At 43.9% G+C, this 20436-nt stretch overlaps 2 protein-coding genes across 3 annotated transcripts in view; one reads left to right on the forward strand and one right to left on the reverse strand.

Annotated features, from left to right (window-relative positions):
• cstf3 (cleavage stimulation factor, 3' pre-RNA, subunit 3) overlaps positions 1-12467 on the reverse strand; it is a 30151-nt gene extending 17684 nt beyond the window's left edge. Inside the window, exons 1-10 of the mRNA XM_038995846.1 lie at positions 12287-12467; positions 11304-11405; positions 11023-11118; positions 6663-6695; positions 5765-5862; positions 5504-5570; positions 5360-5394; positions 5140-5266; positions 4930-5007; positions 4657-4819 (exon numbers count right to left, since the gene is read on the reverse strand). Of these exons, the coding sequence (XP_038851774.1) occupies positions 4657-4819; positions 4930-5007; positions 5140-5266; positions 5360-5394; positions 5504-5570; positions 5765-5862; positions 6663-6695; positions 11023-11118; positions 11304-11405; positions 12287-12313 (826 nt within the window). The 5' untranslated portion in view covers positions 12314-12467. The remainder of the gene's footprint in view (positions 1-4656; positions 4820-4929; positions 5008-5139; positions 5267-5359; positions 5395-5503; positions 5571-5764; positions 5863-6662; positions 6696-11022; positions 11119-11303; positions 11406-12286) is intronic.
• A 4710-nt stretch (positions 12468-17177) lies between these two features.
• hipk3b (homeodomain interacting protein kinase 3b) overlaps positions 17178-20436 on the forward strand; it is a 79391-nt gene continuing 76132 nt past the window's right edge. For both annotated transcript variants that reach the window (XM_038995827.1, XM_038995836.1), the window contains exon 1: positions 17178-17536. The gene's annotated coding sequence lies outside the window, so the exon portion shown is untranslated. The remainder of the gene's footprint in view (positions 17537-20436) is intronic.

The following is a 20436-nucleotide window of genomic DNA, read 5'->3' on the forward strand; positions in this document are numbered from 1 at the left end:
GAATCACTGTTCCCCCTCACCACCACTAGCTATATGAATCACCGTTCCCCCCCCACCACCACTAGCTATATGAATCACTGTTCCCCCCCACCACCACTAGCTATTGAATCACTGTTCCCCCCACCACCACTAGCTATATGAATCACTGTCCCCCCCCCCACCACTAGCTATATGAATCACTGTTCCCCACCACCACTAGCTATATGAATCACTGTTCCCCACCACCACTAGCTATATGAATCACTGCCCCCCCCCCCCCCCCCTAGCTATATGAATCACTGTTCCCCACCACCACCACTAGCTATAGGAATCACTGTCCCCCCACCACCACCACTAGCTATATGAATCACTGTTCCCCCCACCACCACTAGCTATATGAATCACTGTTCCCCCCACCACCACTAGCTATATGAATCACTGTCCCCCCCCCCCCCACCACTATATATATATATATGAATCACTGCCCCCCCACCACCACTAGCTATATTAATCACTGTTCCCCGCCCACCACCACTAGCTATATTAATCACTGTTCCCCCCACCATCACTAGCTATATGAATCACTGTCCCCCCCCCCCCCCCCAACCACCACTAGCTATATGAATCACTGTCCCCCCCCACCACCACCACTAGCTATATGAATCACTGTTCCCCCCCCACCACCACTAGCTATAGGAATCACTGTTCCCCCCCACCACCACTAGCTATATGAATCACTGTTCCCCCCCCACCACCACTAGCTATATGAATCACTGTTCCCCCCCCACCACCACTAGCTATAGGAATCACTGTCCCCCCCCCCCCCACCACCACTAGCTATATGAATCACTGTCCCCCCCCCACCACCACTAGCTATATGAATTACTGTCCCCCCCCCACCACCACTAGCTATATGAATCACTGTTCCCCCCACCACCACTAGCTATATGAATCACTGTTCCCCCCCACCACCACCACTAGCTATATGAATCACTGTTCCCCACCACCACCACCACTAGCTATTGAATCACTGTTCCCCCCACACTAGCTATATGAATCACTGTCCCCCCCCCCCCCCCAACCACCACTAGCTATATGAATCACTGTCCCCCCCCACCACCACCACTAGCTATATGAATCACTGTTCCCCCCCCACCACCACTAGCTATAGGAATCACTGTTCCCCCCCCACCACCACTAGCTATATGAATCACTGTTCCCCCCCCACCACCACTAGCTATATGAATCACTGTTCCCCCCCCACCACCACTAGCTATAGGAATCACTGTCCCCCCCCCCCCCACCACCACTAGCTATATGAATCACTGTCCCCCCCCCACCACCACTAGCTATATGAATTACTGTCCCCCCCCCACCACCACTAGCTATATGAATCACTGTTCCCCCCACCACCACTAGCTATAGGAATCACTGTCCCCCCCCCCCCCACCACCACTAGCTATATGAATCACTGTCCCCCCCCCACCACCACTAGCTATATGAATTACTGTCCCCCCCCCACCACCACTAGCTATATGAATCACTGTTCCCCCCACCACCACTAGCTATATGAATCACTGTCCCCCCCCCCCACCACCACTAGCTATAGGAATCACTGTTCCCCCCCCCACCACCACTAGCTATAGGAATCACTGTTCCCCCCCACCACCACTACTAGCTATATGAATCACTGTTCCCCCCACCACCACTAGCTATATGAATCACTGTTCCCCACCACCACCACTAGCTATAGGAACCACTGTTCCCCCCCACCACCACTAGCTATATGAATCACTGTTCCCCCCCCACCACCACTAGCTATATGAATCACTGTTCCCCCCCCACCACCACTAGCTATATGAATCACTGTCCCCCCCCCCACCACTAGCTATATGAATCACTGTTCCCCCCCCACCACCACTAGCTATATGAATCACTGTTCCCCCCACCACCACTAGCTATATGAATCACTGTTCCCCCCCCCCCCCCACCACTAGCTATATGAATCACTGTTCCCCCCCCCACCACTAGCTATATGAATCACTGTTCCCCCCCACCACCACTAGCTATATGAATCACTGCCCCCCCACCACCACTAGCTATATGAATCACTGTCCCCCCCCCCCACCACTATATATATATATGAATCACTGCCCCCCCACCACCACTATATATATATGAATCACTGCCCCCCACCACCACTAGCTATAGGAATCACTGTTCCCCCCCACCACCACTAGCTATTGAAACACTGTTCCCCCCACACTAGCTATATGAATCACTGCCCCCCCCCCCCACCACCACTAGCTATATGAATCACTGTCCCCCCCCCCACCCCCACTAGCTATATGAATCACTATTCCCCCCCACCACCACTAGCTATATGAATCACTGCCCCCCCACCACCACTAGCTATATGAATCACTGTCCCCCCCCCACCACCACTAGCTATATGAATCACTGTTCCCCCCCCACCACCACTAGCTATATGAATCACTGTCCCCCCCCCCACCACCACTAGCTATATGAATCACTGTCCCCCCCCCCACCACCACTAGCTATATGAATCACTGTTCCCCCCCCCACCACCACTAGCTATAGGGATCACTGCCCCCCCCCCCACCACCACTAGCTATATGAATCACTGTCCCCCCCCCCACCACCACTAGCTATATGAATCACTGTCCCCCCCCACCACCACTAGCTATATGAATCACTGTTCCCCCCACCACCACTAGCTATATGAATCACTGTTCCCCCCCACCACCACCACTAGCTATATGAATCACTGTTCCCCACCACCACCACCACTAGCTATATGAATCACTGTTCCCCCCACCACCACTAGCTATTGAATCACTGTTCCCCCCACACTAGCTATATGAATCACTGCCCCCCCCCCCACCACCACTAGCTATATGAATCACTGTCCCCCCCCACCACCACCACTAGCTATATGAATCACTGTTCCCCCCCACCACCACTACTAGCTATATGAATCACTGTCCCCCCCACCACCACTAGCTATATGAATCACTGTTCCCCACCACCACCACTAGCTATATGAATCACTGTTCCCCACCACCACCACTAGCTATAGGAATCACTGTTCCCCCCCACCACCACTAGCTATATGAATCACTGTTCCCCCCACCACCACTAGCTATATGAATCACTGTTCCCCCCCCCACCACTAGCTATATGAATCACTGTTCCCCCCCCCACCACTAGCTATATGAATCACTGTCCCCCCCCCCACCACTAGCTATATGAATCACTGTTCCCCCCCACCAACCACTAGCTATATGAATCACTGTTCCCCCCCACCACCACTAGCTATATGAATCACTGTTCCCCCCACCACCACTAGCTATATGAATCACTGTTCCCCCCCCACCACTAGCTATATGAATCACTGTTCCCCCCCACCACCACTAGCTATATGAATCACTGTTTCCCCCCACCACCACTAGCTATATGAATCACTGTTCCCCCCCCCACCACCACTAGCTATATGAATCACTGTTCCCCCCCACCACCACTAGCTATTGAATCACTGTTCCCCCCACACTAGCTATATGAATCACTGCCCCCCCCCCCCCCCCACCACCACTAGCTATATGAATCACTGTCCCCCCCCCCCACCCCCACTAGCTATATGAATCACTATTCCCCCCCACCACCACTAGCTATATGAATCACTGCCCCCCCACCACCACTAGCTATATGAATCACTGTTCCCCCCCCACCACCACTAGCTATATGAATCACTGTTCCCCCCCACCACCACTAGCTATTGAATCACTGTTCCCCCCACACTAGCTATATGAATCACTGCCCCCCCCCACCACCACTAGCTATATGAATCACTGCCCCCCCCCCCCACCACCACTAGCCATATGAATCACTGCCCCCCCCCCCCCCACTAGCTATATGAATCACTGTCCCCCCCCCCCCCCCCACTAGCTATATGAATCACTATTCCCCCCCACCACCACTAGCTATATGAATCACTATTCCCCCCCACCACCACTAGCTATATGAATCACTGTCCCCCCCCCCCCCACCACCACTAGCTATATGAATCACTGTTCCCCCCCCCCCCCCCACTAGCTATATGAATCACTGTTCCCCCCCCCCCACCACTATATATATATGAATCACTGCCCCCCCACCACCACTAGCTATAGGAATCACTGTTCCCCCCACCACCACTAGCTATATGAATCACTGTTCCCCCCACCACCACTAGCTATATGAATCACTGTTCCCCCCCACCACCACTAGCTATATGAATCACTGTTCCCCCCCACCACCACTAGCTATATGAATCACTGTTCCCCCCCACCACCACCACTAGCTATATGAATCACTGTTCCCCCCCACCACCACCACTAGCTATATGAATCACTGTCCCCCCCCCCCCACTAGCTATATGAATCACTGTTCCCCCCCACCACCACTAGCTATATGAATCACTGTTCCCCACCACCACCACTAGCTATATGAATCACTGTCCCCCCCCCACCACCACTAGCTATATGAATCACTGTTCCCCACCACCACTAGCTATATGAATCACTGTTCCCCCCCACCACCACCATATATATATATATATGAATCACTGTTCCCCCCCACCACCACTAGCTATATGAATCACTGTTCCCCCCACCACACCTCTCTTAGTGATGAGTGTCTGGTCCTCTGTGCGGAGCGGGTTGCTCTTCTCCCATTGGATGTACTTCTTCCACATCTCCACCTGCACCGCCTCCTGGGGGGAGTTCTGGGGGGGCACCGAGGGGGCGTTCCTATCTAGACCCTTCATCACAGTCTCATATTCCTGAATAGACAATTTTACATCAGCTCACAATCATTAAATAATTTACCAGACAGTATGAATCCGTTTACCTCATCATAGTGTGTATGTATGTGTGTGAGTGAGTACCTTACCTTGGCCACTCTCCTAGCGTTCATGTAGTCTCTGCTGCGGTCCTCAATCATCTTCTTGGCCAGATGTACGTTGATGCCCTGTTTGTACAACACCAGGCTACTTAGCACCACTGACAGATGAGATCAATGGCACACGAAAGCAATGTTCTGCTACCCCTCATGTGGTTCCTTATTCAGCCCTCCATATGAGTCATAGGTCATTGGTCTTACCTCCTCATACTTGCTGTAGTCTCTCCAGAGCTGCTCGATGTTGATCATGGGGTTCACACAGCCCCTCTGGTAGACCCTGCGCACCGCCGTGATTCGCTGGTTTTCAGCGTACGAACCAACCGCCTCACTGGAAGGACACAAGGCTAGGGAATTAGGGACTTGAAGTACTTTTTAATGAACGAAAACAACAACAAAGTATTGTGTTAAGAGCCGTACTTACACTCCTTTGAGGAAGTTGATGTAGTCCACCCATATCTGAGGGGAGAGCAGAAGAATTAGAGATCATGGCTTGGAAACCCATTTCAGATTACATATTTTTAACAGACTTGTTATAACATTTAATTGCCAATATACTTTGATTTACCTGGTAGGACATGATCTCCATGCCGATTTTATCCAGCGCAAAGTCATATGCCTGCGCCATTTTCTCTCTGGTGATGGTCAAGCAGGGCTGGGTTAGGACTTGTGTTACATCACAATATCAAGACATGCACTGGCAACATTTGTCAAAACAGGGTGCTGTGTTATCACTGTGAAATGCATTGCTGAATGGTTAAGATTGTGTGTGAGCACAGGAAGAGCCCGTCCCCCTCCAATTCCTTTCCTGGGTAACAGGTGAACCTACTTGTAGCTGGGTAGCTTTCCTTTGGTCTCTCGGACGTAGGAGAGGTAGCATTTCCACAGGTCGATGTGCAGCACTTTCATCAGACATCTCTGAAACAACTACAGCAGGAGGGAAGGGCCTCGTTTCACTTTAACGCATTCAAAAATATATCGGTCTACTGAAAATGAACGCTTCAGACAACAGTGTGTATTCAATCATTCCCCACTGTCATACTGAGAAATGGATACGCTGGGTGATTTGTAGTGTGTTTCCGTGTATAAAAGGGGAAGTAGGGGATTCTCTCTAGGGGGGGCTGCCTAATAGAAAGTGACCCAATGCCTACCCTGGCAGGAGAACCAGCGGAACAGAGCTCACTGACAGACAGCAGCCACACTGTACCACAGCTGGAGATAGAAACAGCAGTGTACACAAGGGCTTTGCAACGTGCTGCTGCTATAAAAGACTGAACCCACCTTGGTGAAAATGAGAGAACTACTTTTCCTTTCAGTTTCAGGGGATGGTTAATAGACAGTACCAACATAGTAAAAACATCTGCACCAGGCAGAAAAGTTTGAGCTGCTAAATGTTTAGTGTTGCTTGTGGGTTATCAATACATGTTCTGTGACTTTAACAAGTGGCAATAAACAATGATTTCCCACTCTTGTGAATTGTAGATTTACTGTTGTACTGCAGTAAAGCATGCAGCTACATTTTATGGGTTTGGCTTGATCCTTGATATATTACAGAGGTGACTTAAATGGCTTCTTCAGTTGTTAAGGGCAACACTGGATGAGTCAGAACCATGTTGGTTTCCATCCAGTGACAGGGAGGTGGAACCTCCCTTAGAATCAACCAACCATGGCAGTCTCAGTCCCCTGTAAGGCCAATGGGAGGGGACTTTGGTATGATTGGCACTCACCTTTTCTACCTTGTCATAGTTTTTTGCCTTGATCTGTGGACAGAGTGTAAACGAAGTGTTAATTCAACAGGCAGGTGTTTCCATTGTATATATGGACAAACAGGCATGCATGCAAACTCCCTCTGACACACACACATACAATCCCTTTCAGATCAACAAAGTGAATTTCACACAAGAAAGACCATTTCAAGATCAATTTTGTAAGATATGGGGTTTATTCTCATTGTACATCATGGACCATACATGAGTCACATGAGCAAGCGGTTGTAAGAAAAATGGGGTTTGATGTTTAGACATTGTTCCATGGGGTAAAGAACACGTTTTCCCATCTGTGAATACCCACCCTTCCCAATAAACTGTAGGCTTAGAAAAAAAAGCTCAATAAAAACTATAAAAATGACATTTTCATCAGCATATAATAAGCAATCATATATTAGCCCCTTCACTACACTGGAAAAGACCACGCTCGTGCCAATCACTAAACATGTTACTGACAGTCAGCCTGCCCAGACATCAAGGGGACTCATTGGCTGACAGTGGCAGGAAAGAGTCTCAACACTGGCAGGCAGCTGATGTTGGGTGGGAGAGGGAGTCCTCAATCAGTTCTGTCCCTACTGAAAGCCCTGTGGAGTTTCAACTCTCCCTCTACACAGGCCTGCCAGCATAGACCAGTGTCAGCTAAGCATAATGAGAAGCAATCTTTACTGGAGCTACCGGTTGGCCTGGCCCTGACAAACGGCCTGTCTGACAGGCACAGGTCTCCCAACGCAGCAGCCTAGCTGCATGTCCTGTACTGTAGGCATTTTGTTGTTGTAATTGCAAGGCTAGTAGCTCCTAAAAAGTTGATGACAAAACACACAGTAACAAGAAACATTCAGGTGTTTGAATGGGAGAATACGTTTGAACTTGGAATGAATCCTGCCTCGATAATTCTCCATCTAATTCTTTCCCTCATCAATTCTAAGAGTAATACAGAGGAATGTCACTAAGCCCACAAGTTGGCTTTCAGCTTATTGTTGTGCAAGCCACTTAACACAATCACTGATTAGAGGACCTATCAAATAATCTGTCAACGTTAAACATCGCCTAGGCCTCGAAGTGTAAGGCTTGAATAGAAGTACTTTTTCAGGAATAACAATACTCAGCGCAAGAAAATAACCCATTCAATATGCATACATCTAGAGGTGGGAAGTATCATTGCAAGATTACAATGAATAATTTCACATTTGTTCAAAAAGTCAGATCCTAAAGAGAACTAGGCCTATGTCAAATGTAGCCTATGGAATTGTAGTGTTAGACATGAAAAAGAACACTAGTTTTACACAGACAACATGAAACAAGATTGGTAATAAACAATGATTTATTGAAGTAAAATCACTAGAGATAAATCAACATAAAAATAATACACAGAAGACGTAACCCCAGCCGTGACAGCTGCAGGCATAGAGAACTACATCCCGTGACATAGCTTTAGGTAGGCTACATAGATAAAATCTCACATCGAGGGCAGACTCACACACCCACACAATCTGTAGCCAGCATATATTGTCATTGTATGAATCTACAGCAGCCCATGGCTTTAGCATTCACTACCAATAGTTTCAGTGTCTCACTCAGTTGTTATTCCAGCTACAACATGAGAACCAGACCCCGAAGACACTACAAGAGAGACAAAGTCTACTAAAGCACTTTGTTCTATTTCGGTGCAGGCAAAACAGTCGAGTGGGGAATTAAATATGAATCAATCCATCCAATTGTCTAAAATTATTGTTTAAATCTCAACCAAATAAAATACATTCTAGTAGTAATATGGGCTTTTATCAGGAAGTCACAACAATCCAGGCTACTTGAAAGACCCAGGCTTAAAACCCCAAGAGCAAGCCCATCAACACAGAAATACTGTTTAACATATCCATAGAGATAGCTTCCACAACACTCCAAACTATTCCAGTTCTTCATTCTACCATCAGTTCTCTATCAAATAAGCATTCACATTACAAACACAACATCACTAGGCCTACGACCTAACTCGCACTCAGCAGCCAAACAAAAAAGAACATGAACTAGGAAGGTAACAGGCACAATTTCTATGTGGGATAATCAAGAGCAGCAGGCCTAATGCATTCTTTAAAATGGGATTAGGTATGGGAATGGTTATGGGGGAAGGAAGTGGTTGTGAACTGGACTGAAGTAACCATCAACACCATAAAGAAAAAGATGCAATAAGTCACAGTAGAGAATTCTGGTCATTTGTTTTATTAAACAGTATGCAATTTAAATTCACTTTCTCAACAAACCGCAGGGTACAGTCAGAGTACAACGCAACTTATGCATTTCCTTATTCTTGTGCATGCACAGATCAACCACTTGAGTTCACCATGGTGAGTGAAACTGTATTGAAACGAAGACAAAAACCACAAAGCAAGTGCAAAATGTGCCACAAAAGGTCAAATCTGACCCAGAACCAAGACAATGGTCCCCTAAACTGCGATGTGTGAATTCACAAGTTAAACACCTGAATTCCCAATACTGGATTGTTTCTGTATAACTCTTTCACAAGCACACGTTATTTTCTTGAAAGGTTAGTGAAGAGGTCAGACATTCAAACGTATGATTTGTTTTCTACACATTAGATCCAAACTAGAATGTTGATGTTACTGCAGTAAAGAAAAAGGTTACAACTACCATATTATTTGACAGGTGGCGGTTAAGCTCAAAACAACCAAATCTTAACAAAATTAGGTAATTTTTTCCCAGGTTGCTCATGATGTTGAGGCAAATGAAACTGGGATAAAAAGACTGCGGCAAGCTCGATTTGACTGCAGTCTAGAAATAAATCAAAGGCTACCCAAACTGGAAGGGGGAAAAACTATTGAATAGTTTTAATGCAAATTACCTACTTTTAACTATGGTACATAGCTATAAATAAATGAAATCACAATGTACCCAACTCCTCACGGATGTGCACGGTGCATTTACCCCAGGGTATAGGCTGATTGTATTACAGTTACAATATATCTACAAATAAGGTGACGGTCTGAACATTAGAGACTATTAGCCAATCTGGTATCAAATCAACCCTTAGACAAGGGGTGTCTAATTCCAATCTTGTAGGGCAGCAGTATGTGCAGGCTTTTCCTCTCTAGTCCAGAACCAACACACATGGGTCACGTTCAGTAGCCACAAATAACAGGGGGAAAAAATACTTTACCCAGATTCAACAACATGGAATCAGGTGTATTTGCACTGGGCTGGAACAAAAGCCTGCATACTGCCGGACCAAGATGGGACACCATGTTCTAGTCAATTCCTGTAGATGTGAAAGGAAGCTGTGGGTGTAAGGGGGCTCCGTGAAGCATTACCTGTTCACATACTCCCACTCAATCCCTTCAGACCTACAAGAAGTGAGGCATGGGCTTGATTTTAAACTTGGGCACATGAGCTGGTCTCCTCCCCAGACTTCTGTTCACCTGCTGTAGACAGCCCAGGTCCCAGAAGACTAGTTCGGATCAGAGCTGCGTGTAGTGGGCATCAATTAATGAGGCTTGGTCAGTCATGCTTTTAACTCACACATACTTACCCACTTTATCCACCTAAATAAGTGGATTACAAGCATCCATTTGTATGTCTAAAACTAATGGCATACTAATGAAATGATGGAGCTTATGTAGGGATGGGGTTTAACGCTCATCTAAGATGTTGGCAATATGGCGTGATAAGGGTGGGGGGCAGGAATGAAAGCAGGTACCATCCACAAATACCCAATGTCATTTTGTAATTTGGGTGAACTATCCTTTTAAAAGACATATTGGAGTAATGTGGATTCTTTGCTGGGTCAAAACCAGGGTGAACATCAGCCTACATGAACAGGGATCTACAATACTACAGCCTTCGTAGTAAACATAGGTCACTTGTTGGGGGGGTAGGGTAGCATAACTGTGCTGGAAAAAAAATGTTAAGTTGGACACAACATTCACTCATACGGTTTATGATCAAAAACAAAAATGACCTCAAAGAAATGACACAGGAGGCAATAAATAGACACGACAAGTGAATAAAAGGCTAAAGCACTCCAATACCATTAAAAAGTTTTAATGCTGTTGCAGATCAAACATGCAACAAATGCACTTAACCCCATTTAAAGACGTAGAAAATAGTTTTTTTTCTACTGAGGAACATACAGTCTGCGTCCTGAAAAATAAATGGTTAGATAGTAACCTAAACCCCTCGTATTTAAAAAAAAAAAATACCATTGAGATGAAGTGGACCTATTTGTTGTGTGAAAGTCACATTGTTGATCCTGTTAGGATATGTACGCCCATGCACACATATAGTTGTGAGAAATTTATAAAATATTAACCTCCGCTTCAATGAATAGTTTCCAGAATCTGCCCGAGCTTGGGAACTGGGCCACAAGTCGTTCATACGTCTTCCTTGCTTTGTCTATTGGTTGGTTCTAAAAGGGTAGAATGCATTTACATGTACACTTGTTGACAAACAAGTTGAAACAGTCCTATATGACACATTTGTAATTTTTCTGTTAGATCCCCACCCACCACCCTCTTGATCCCCACCCTCTCCCCCTCCCTTGACCCGATCGATTACCCCAGGTAAGAGGAATGCAACCCTGAGTCACTAAACCTGTGCTTCTCGAATCAGAATGCTCCATGCGTCAAGGTCATATGGGTTTTCTTCCAACTTCTTCTCTGCTTTCTTAACCTTCTCTGGGATATACTCAGCTGCCTGCAAGACATAAAAAGATGATTGGGGTTACAGACATGCATACACTGCAATAAGAGGTGGCTTGGGAAAACAAATCAATCAGGGTGCCAATATTATAGACAATTTTAAGAGTACATTTTAGAAGATCTCGTTCATAATAGACCTACTACACTTGTTTCCAGTTTGGACTACTTTATTTAGCCACATAAGAAACCGAGTAGAACAAAGGCAGACACGAGGCAATGCTTGCTTGTTTACATGGTTAGCTAGTTGGCTACTAAGGTAGTTCGCTAATCATGTTACACAACTTCTAACACAGCTAGCTTATGGAGTAAACCGTGCGCTCAATTGTTTAAACGCAATACAATGTGCACGCATTGCTGCATACGCTTTGGCTAGTTAGGTAGCGTAACAAAAAAGCGCGGCCCAACTGCAACAGTAATGTTACCTAGGTAGCTAACTTCAGCTAGCAAGCGAAATTAACTCGTTTGTTCCCAGCAACAGGCCAAAAGCTAACTAGTATACGCTAACTAGTCGTGTTAGCATGACGTTCAGACCATATTAGGTCGTGTTATCTGTACAAGTTAGCTGACGTTTGTTGGTCGACTGACATTAATTTCTGACCAAAATCATTGGCAGGTTACCTAGCTAGTACGCAATGAGCTTAGCCGCAGATCTCTCAAAAAGGCAACGTAATTAAGTAGTTAACTATTTTCACTAAAATATTGTCAATAATGTGTGGTAGCTATGTAGAAAGCGCTTCAAATCCATAGATTCTATATTAAACGGTATCTAGAGTGTAGGCCTAGTTAGCTAACGTCAGTGAACCACCATGCAACACGAGTGAAATTGTAACGTAGCTAACTAGCAACCGTTCGCTACAAACAACTGAAATGCTCTACCTGGTCGGCGGTTGCTTCCGTGGACATTACTGGTTACGTTTAGTGTACCTATATTACAAATTGCAACAGTATTTAAACATAGAAATATTTAATTAAAAACAGCTATATCGCATGACTGCACGACGACTCCAGTAGCTATGAACACAGTCTGCCCACTGCTGTGACTGGCCGTTTTCTCAAAATGGCGTGGCAGAATGCTCACTTCCTTATGTTCTGGAGGATGTAACCCCTTTCAGACAAAAAAAATCACATTTGAGGTTGCTCTGTACAGCATTTTAATGTTTTATATATATGGATGAGACCAATATTTAGAGCACAAAAAAGCTATTCAATTAACACATTTTAATCACTAATGTAATATCTTTCATAGGATATCTGGGTCATTGAATTAACACATTTGAATCACGAATGTGATTCATCTCTTTGATAGCTATGACAAAAACAGTACAGTATGAAGATAGGCTATAACTGCTTCTCCAATAGAAATCCCCGATCACATGTGTCATGTCATGGCGACGTTGACTAGCAAAAACGTCAAATCAAAGGCATTCCTTCGATATAAAGTTGTTTTTGACGAAAATTAAAACGTGTCAGTTTGTCATTTTCCCGAGTTGAGTAATAACATGTTCAACCACTTAAAACATTGGTTCGATTCTTGATTGTACCTTTAGATTTTGAGAAAATTAACAACTAAGGAATAATTCTTCACTTTTCTCATTGACTTCTCAAACCCCCAACTCTAGCCTGATCTGTTTGGTATGTTTTGCAAAAGTTCCCGGAAGTCTCGCGATGCGCCTCTAGGTTTAGAAACTCCGTGGCTATGACGTCTGGGTCCGAAAATTGTCTGCATAGCTAGTTTTTGTGATTTATTTATCATATAAAAACACATGAGCTGATGCACACCCAGAGTAATAGTTTGTGTGGAGGTGCTGACTAACAGCGAATGAACTATAAACTATCAAAATAAAGAAAGTCGCACATTCCATGTATAATATCCCAGCAATTGAATGGGTATTTCAGGCACAGTGATGCCGAAACGTTGGTAAATACCCATTAAATTGCTGGGAGATTATACATGGAGTGTGCGACTTTATTTATTTTGATAGTTTATAGTTTATTCGCCGTTAGTCAGCACCTCCACACAAACTATTATTCTGGGTGTGCGTCAGCTCATGTTTCTTTTTTGTAATATATGTTTAAGACAGCAGAGGGGGACAGAATGCAAATCAACACTATGATTAAATAAACAGACCATATCAACCGAGCCCAGAGCTCATCATCATCCGTACACGTTCTGCTATAATAGTAATAAAAAAAACATTATCTGCTGTAATTTGCACTCACTGCAGGCATTGCAATGCTCACTTTACGAATGATTAACGAGAGCAGGTCCACAGGGTGACTACAGGGTGTGAGACGACTGACTCCTACTTCACGTTTAACGGCCATGACAACTGCAAGATAGTATATGCGAAGGAGACCCTTTTTTTTAGGCCTATACACCATAGACCTACACCAAACAGCTGGTCAGGCCATTATGGTACAGACTTCCCACTCAATCCAGGTCTCTGCTGATTTACTTTTTCTTTAAAATGAACATTTATTTGCCTTTGATATTTTATGTTGGCAAGGTTGGGGAGTGACTGATTACATAATCAGTTACATTTAAACCTATTAAAGAAAACTGTAACTAATCCGTTTTGTTACCAGCAAACATATTGCAATCAGATTACATATACTTTTGAAAAACTAGATGATTACTTATTGGATTCATTTCAAATTCAGAAAGGAATGTAGGCTATATAATGAATTGATGTAGGCTATATAATGAATTGATGTAGGCTATATAATGAATTGAATTGAGTGCTATTTATTGGCCCCTAGGTTTGTTAGTGTGGTGCTACAGTGACAAAATATGTCTGAATTCCCTGCAAAGACTGGGGAGTTAAAGCCGCTGAACAGACAGATGCAAGGGCTTACAGGGCAGCGAGAGGGGAACCCTACAACCCTCCTCACACCTGTTGCCTTTACCAGCTGAGGCCACTGGCTGAGCCAAGCCAGGCCTAGAGTTTGGTTTGTCCCCAACGGTGGGGCTGGAGGCAGGGACAGGAGCTGTCACTGCCAGAGATGGGGGCTGGGATTGACAGTTGCCTCTTGTTGGATTAGGTTGCGGTTGAACCCCAGTTGGCCACCTCAGACAGTGAGGACTCTCTTTGTCAGGCTGGTGCCTCCAGGCTGTTTGTGGATGTGCTGTGTATTTGCTTGTCGCTTTCAGGAAGAATAAAAAAATATCTGCAAGATTCCACTTTGTCTTCAGAACATTTCTAATGGCTGCTCTGGGTGGTCTTTGTGGAACTCTGCATTCAGACTGCGTGTGTGACATAAATGTTCTGAATTTCTGAAGAAACTGTAGAATAAACTTTTAGGGCTAGGATTGTGCTTTGTCTACGTTTTGGCTCTGTGGTGAATGTATTTACTTAGTCTTGGGTACACCACTGAATCTTCTATTTTTATAGATCTCTTTTTGTCCATGACATGCCAATCATTAACGCAAACAGCAGAGACACAGTTATTAAGGATGAGCTGTAAGTCTAATCAGACAGATGGGTTGTCTATTCAGTCTTATTAAGTTTAATCTCCTGACCTCCAGACAGTGGCTCGCCACACTATGATTCAGGGTCTTTCAGCTCCAATCCAAGAGGGACACGATGCTGGATCCTACTGTCCTCTCATCATCATTTGATATGGAATGAGGTGCCAGGTGACAAGGCAATCTAGCACATCATGAATTAGTTAGTTATTTTGATCTAGGCCTATAAAGTGTTGAGTAGAGTGAACCAGCATAAATTGTGGCCTTTGAGTGAGGACAGGACTTGAAGGCCGCCTATAGCCTGGTCATTGCTGTTTAGAAATTAATGAGACATTAGCTGTTGTTGATGATACATTTTCCCCTACAGGACAACCTCCTTTAGCCGGCAGTGCCCAGCACATGGATGATCGGTCAAAAACTCAACCAAATCAGACTTAGCCAGGCTATACTCAAGGATTTTATTTCAAGTGCCAGACCAGATGAGGCAAGCAGATGGTTCTGTCATTTTCCAAATATATGTGAAAACAAGCGGGACAACTATGAAGCCATTTGACCAGCCATGTGTGACCAGCTGACAGGAGACTCATCTTTGCCACCAGGAGATGGCAAACTTTTTAAAGTCTGTTAACCCATTCAACACTAAGTCCATAGAACACTTCCTTTGTCCAATATCAATCAGTGCAACAGTTATGTCAGCTGGAATGCATGATGAAAATAGAGATTGGTTAAAGGGAATTGTTATTTCATGTTGCCTCACTTTAGTTTGGTGTGGGGAATCTGCAGAATCTTCCACAGTTGTTTTGTGAATGGCTTTTTATGCGTCATGCAGTTCCTGACAGCTGGACAGAGCAAGATGTCTGAGACAAACATGAACAGTTGCTATGGTAATCATATTGTCCATGTGCCTATACTGTAGTGTTATTGTAAGGCAGCATGTCAGATGTTTGTACATTTATGTCTCTGCCTTTCATTGGTGTATCTGCAGTGGTGTATGGGGAGATACGTTGAGTTGATCATGCAGAAAGAGTGGGCTTCAAGCTTTATTTTGTTTTGCTCCCTGAGACCATGTCCAAAACAAGACCAATTGCAAGCCCACCTGTTTCTTTAGGAGAGAATATTACAATTTTAGAGTATTTCCAACCCCTGAAACCGTTCTTTCCCTGCAGTGCCTCATGTGCTGCGGAGTTGGTCACTGTGGTAATGGCAGCCATTGATATTTGTCAATGTAACTCATTTTATCAGTTTCCATTATGTACACTGAATTCCAAATAAGGAACCATCGACAACAACATGTTCTATAGAAGGACCTTTTTTTTTTTTTTTTTTTTTTTAAATAAATTTTATCCCATTTTCTCCCCAATTTTCGTGGTATCCAATCGCTAGTAATTACTATCTTGTCTCATCGCTACAACTCCCGTACGGGCTCGGGAGAGACGAAGGTCGAAAGCCATGCGTCCTCCGAAGCACAACCCAACCAAGCCGCACTGCTTATAGAAGGACCTTTTGAGAAAGAAGAAGGCAGTTTCCTTGGTAACTTGCATATCAATGATCCCTCCTCAAATGAATACCTTGGAGGAAGATACAGTTGGTGACCATCAACACATTTGTGGATTATTGTACAGTATGACCCGAAGAAGATAACACACATTATTTTACACAACAACTTCTACTTGAGTTATTGCTTTACCGGTGAAGTTTTATTAAAAAAATAAGTGTGAACATTTTGCTGGAATTTAGAAATACAAAAAAGTATGAACATCTCTGTAACATGTCACAGTTGTAAACCTAGAAAGAAATCAGCCAAACATTCACAACCGTACTGAACAAACATGAGAATGGATTTGGAGAACAAGTGAGTAATAGTCCCATTGGAATAGAAATAGATTATAAATATTATGAAACACCTTTAGACAAGCTTCGGAAATATTTTTCTTCGGTATGTATAATCTTTGAACGCATATCAGTATGGACAATTTTGAATTTAATGACGTTTCTGTATTACTTGTCTTGAAGCATATTACTTTAAGCAGGCACCTACATTGCAATTTCGTCTGTCATTCATTTGAAAGATAAAACAGCTTATGAGAATATGAATCTAATGTTATTTAGGGAAGAAAATATTTTTTGTCTTGACCACTGCATCTCCAAATCCTACGCATGAGTGGCCCTGTCGCCCATTATAAACATGTTGACAGCTGCCACATTGTGAACGCGCTTTTCATTGGGCGCGCGCAGCTCGACTATTGATTCGTCTAGTCTAGCTCAATGCCATCAACTCACAAACATTTTTCACACAGCCTAGGCTAGACAGAGCAGAGGGACATGTTGGAGACAGACAGAACGGGAGTATCTTTCGGGAAGTAGGGCTAACGTACGCCCTTTCAGAGATGGGCTTTCTCTCCCAAAGAGGCAAGAGAATAACTTGAACTGCAGAGTTACATCCTGGGCTAAATTGGTGTCATTGAACCTTTATATGCTCAAGTTATTTGAAGTTTAAAATGTGGGAGATGGGGGTGTTGTCGAGAGCGAGGTCTCCCCTCCTGTTGTCCAGGACAAGATGGCAGCAGTGCAGGCAAACTCTGCATGGTATGGGTATATAGCTAAGTCCACAACATGTTCAGAGAAGCCCTGGATTCTACGTATTGTTACTCTATAAGAAGGTAAGCAGTCAGTTGTATTTTCTTTGATGCTATTTGGAAGGATAAAAATGTAGCAAAAAGATTTGGCACATTTTTATGATTACAATTATTAGTTGTATCTACCGTTAGCTATGTAAAAAATTAAGGCAAGCCAGCTAGGAAGCAATAGTAGGTTGTATTTCTGGCGTACTCTGTGAATTGTATTTGTTTGTTATAGTTAGGGCTTTTTTGTTGTTGTTAGCTACAGTAACGTTAGCTATTTAGAAGTTTGTCGACAGGAAGCCGAGCTAACGGTACTAGTTAACTGTTGGCTAGCTAGTACGTGTTGACATGTCCATCAATGTAAAATTATCCTATAGCTCCAATACTTGTCAGAATATTGACAAGTTCACCATTTACCAATACCTGTAACGTTTACATGTAATTGAATACCGTAGTAGCTAGCTAGTTAAATCACATCAGGTGTTATTTAAACAGGTCTGTCTCTCTGTGTGATATTAGGCTAACAATGCATCTAAAAGGTGTTTTTCTAATACAGCCAGTTGGTTTCAGACAGTCAGCTATCTAGTTTCACCCACAGCAACCCCCTCATAAACGTCACCAGGCTTTGCTGTTTCCAAGCACGGAATTATCTCATGCAGAAGTAGTCACCAGGGTATCGTCACGTCTGCCATTTAAGAACAGAGCAGATCAGGGACCAATTTATCTTCACTGTCACTGGGAAAATCCGAGGTTGAAATAGATGTGTGTGGGATTAGCATACATGGTAAATTGCAGTTATTTCCTCACTCAGTTTGTTCCCCCTCCTCCAACCCTCTCATGTACCCGGCTCTATGCCACCTTCAAAACAACCAACCCACTCCCCCAAAAACATCCTGGCAGACGTTTCTTGATCCTGTGTTGACACACATTCTGAAAAATGACAACTTTCATGAACATTCTTGTTTCATGGCCTAGCGTACTTTACATTGATCCTGCCAGTCTGACATCGATATCTGTTCTTGCCTGGTTTAAACTCACCACCACCCCCCTTGTAAAAGCACAAACATCTCGGTTAAAGAAGGGTTGAAGGGGCTCTGCTCTGTGACTTCCTTGCCAGCACTTTATTTGTACTAAGAGAGAAACTAATGAAGGCACTAAATGTACCACAAACCCAGGCTTGTTGGTAGTGTAAGAGGCATTGGATGGAGGATGAATGGGATTCTTATTTTTATTTTTTTAAGGTCAGACAATCTGCTCTTGGCAGGGTTTGAGCCAGCCAACCTTTTCTGGCGAGAGTGATAGCTTGAGAGTTTGGACAGGGTGTCCGAACAGTCTTCTTGTCTCTTGAGTGAAGTGTTCTCACAATGTGCTATTTCATGCAACAACAAGAGCTAATGAATACCCAGATTAATCATTTAAGGTGATTAGCGTGTTTAGCAACATTAGCCGTTGCTATAAGCCCTGCTGACACATACTTACTCTACCACCTACTGCGTGCCCCCCAATAAGTCAAAATCAGATTTGTTTCTTTATTTTACTAATCTGAAAGCGGTGCATGAGTGGATGCACAACTTTCGGGAGAGTGAGAAGGGGATGATGCCTTGCTCACCATCTCGTGGTCTCCTGATTTGAAGCAGCATACTTGATTAAGTTGTGGTACTCGTGATCTTGCTTTGAGTGTGCTTGTTCAACCCCGCCCCTCTATCACCCCTTGGGCATTAATGGAAGAAGGCTGTTGTTTTTTTACCCTGAGCTCATTCTGGTATGAAGTCAAACAGTGGCTTAAGGAAGTGGACACATGGTGTGGACACAGGGCAGCCTGTGTCTTCAAATCAACGTTTATTGGTCGCGTACACAGATTTGCAGATGTTATCGCTACGCAATGCTTGTTTCTAGCTCCAACAATGCAGTAATACCTAGCAATACAAAAACAATACACACACAATCCAGAAAAATAAAGAAATGAAGAAATATCAGAATGAGAAATGTCAGAGACCGGAATATAAATATATAGGCCTATACATAGATGGATAGATAGATATAGTGTTTTCAGACCCCTTGACTTTTTCCACATTTTGTTATGTTACAGCCTTATTCTAAAATTGATTAAATTGTTTTTCCCCCTTCAAATCTACACACAATCACCATAATGACAAGGCAAGAACACATTTTTGCAATAAATAAATGACTGAAATATCACATTTACTTAAGTATTCAGACCCTTTACTCAGTACTTTGTTGAAGTGCCTTTGGCAGTGATTACAGCCTCAAGTCTTCTTGGGTATGATCCTACAAGCTTGTGACCTCCCTGACCAAAGCCCTTCTCCCCGGGTTGCCAGCTCTAGGAAGAGTCTTGGTGGTTGCAAACTTCTTCCTTTTAAGAATGATGGAGGCCACTGTGTTCTTGGGGACCTTCAATGCTGCATAAATGTTTTGGGTACCCTTCCCCAGATCTCCGAGACAGTCGCAATCCTGTCTTGGAGCTCTACGGACAATTCCTTCGACCTCATGGCTAGGTTTTTGCTTTGACTTGCACTGTTTGCTCTGGAACCTTTTTATAAAGACAGGTGTGTGCCTTTCCAAATCATGTCCAATCAATTGAATTTACCACAGATGGTCTCCTATCAAGTTGTAGGAACATCTCAAGGATGATCAATGGAAACAGGATGCACCTAAGCTCAATTTCAAGTCTCATAGCAAAGGGTCTGAATACTTATGTAAATAAGGTATTTCTGTTTTTTATTTTTAGTAAATTAGCACACACGAACAGTTTTCGCTTTGTCATTATGGGGTATTGTGTGTAGATTGAGGGGGAAAATTTAATTTAATACATTTTAGAATAAGGCTGTAACGTAACAAAATGTGGGGAAAGGGGTCTGAATACTTCCCGAAGAGTGTGTGTGGACAGTATATGAATAAAAGGTGTGTACAGGAGTAGT

This window comes from Salvelinus namaycush, chromosome 1 (assembly GCF_016432855.1).
Source record: "Salvelinus namaycush isolate Seneca chromosome 1, SaNama_1.0, whole genome shotgun sequence".
NCBI classification, from domain to species: domain Eukaryota; kingdom Metazoa; phylum Chordata; class Actinopteri; order Salmoniformes; family Salmonidae; genus Salvelinus; species Salvelinus namaycush.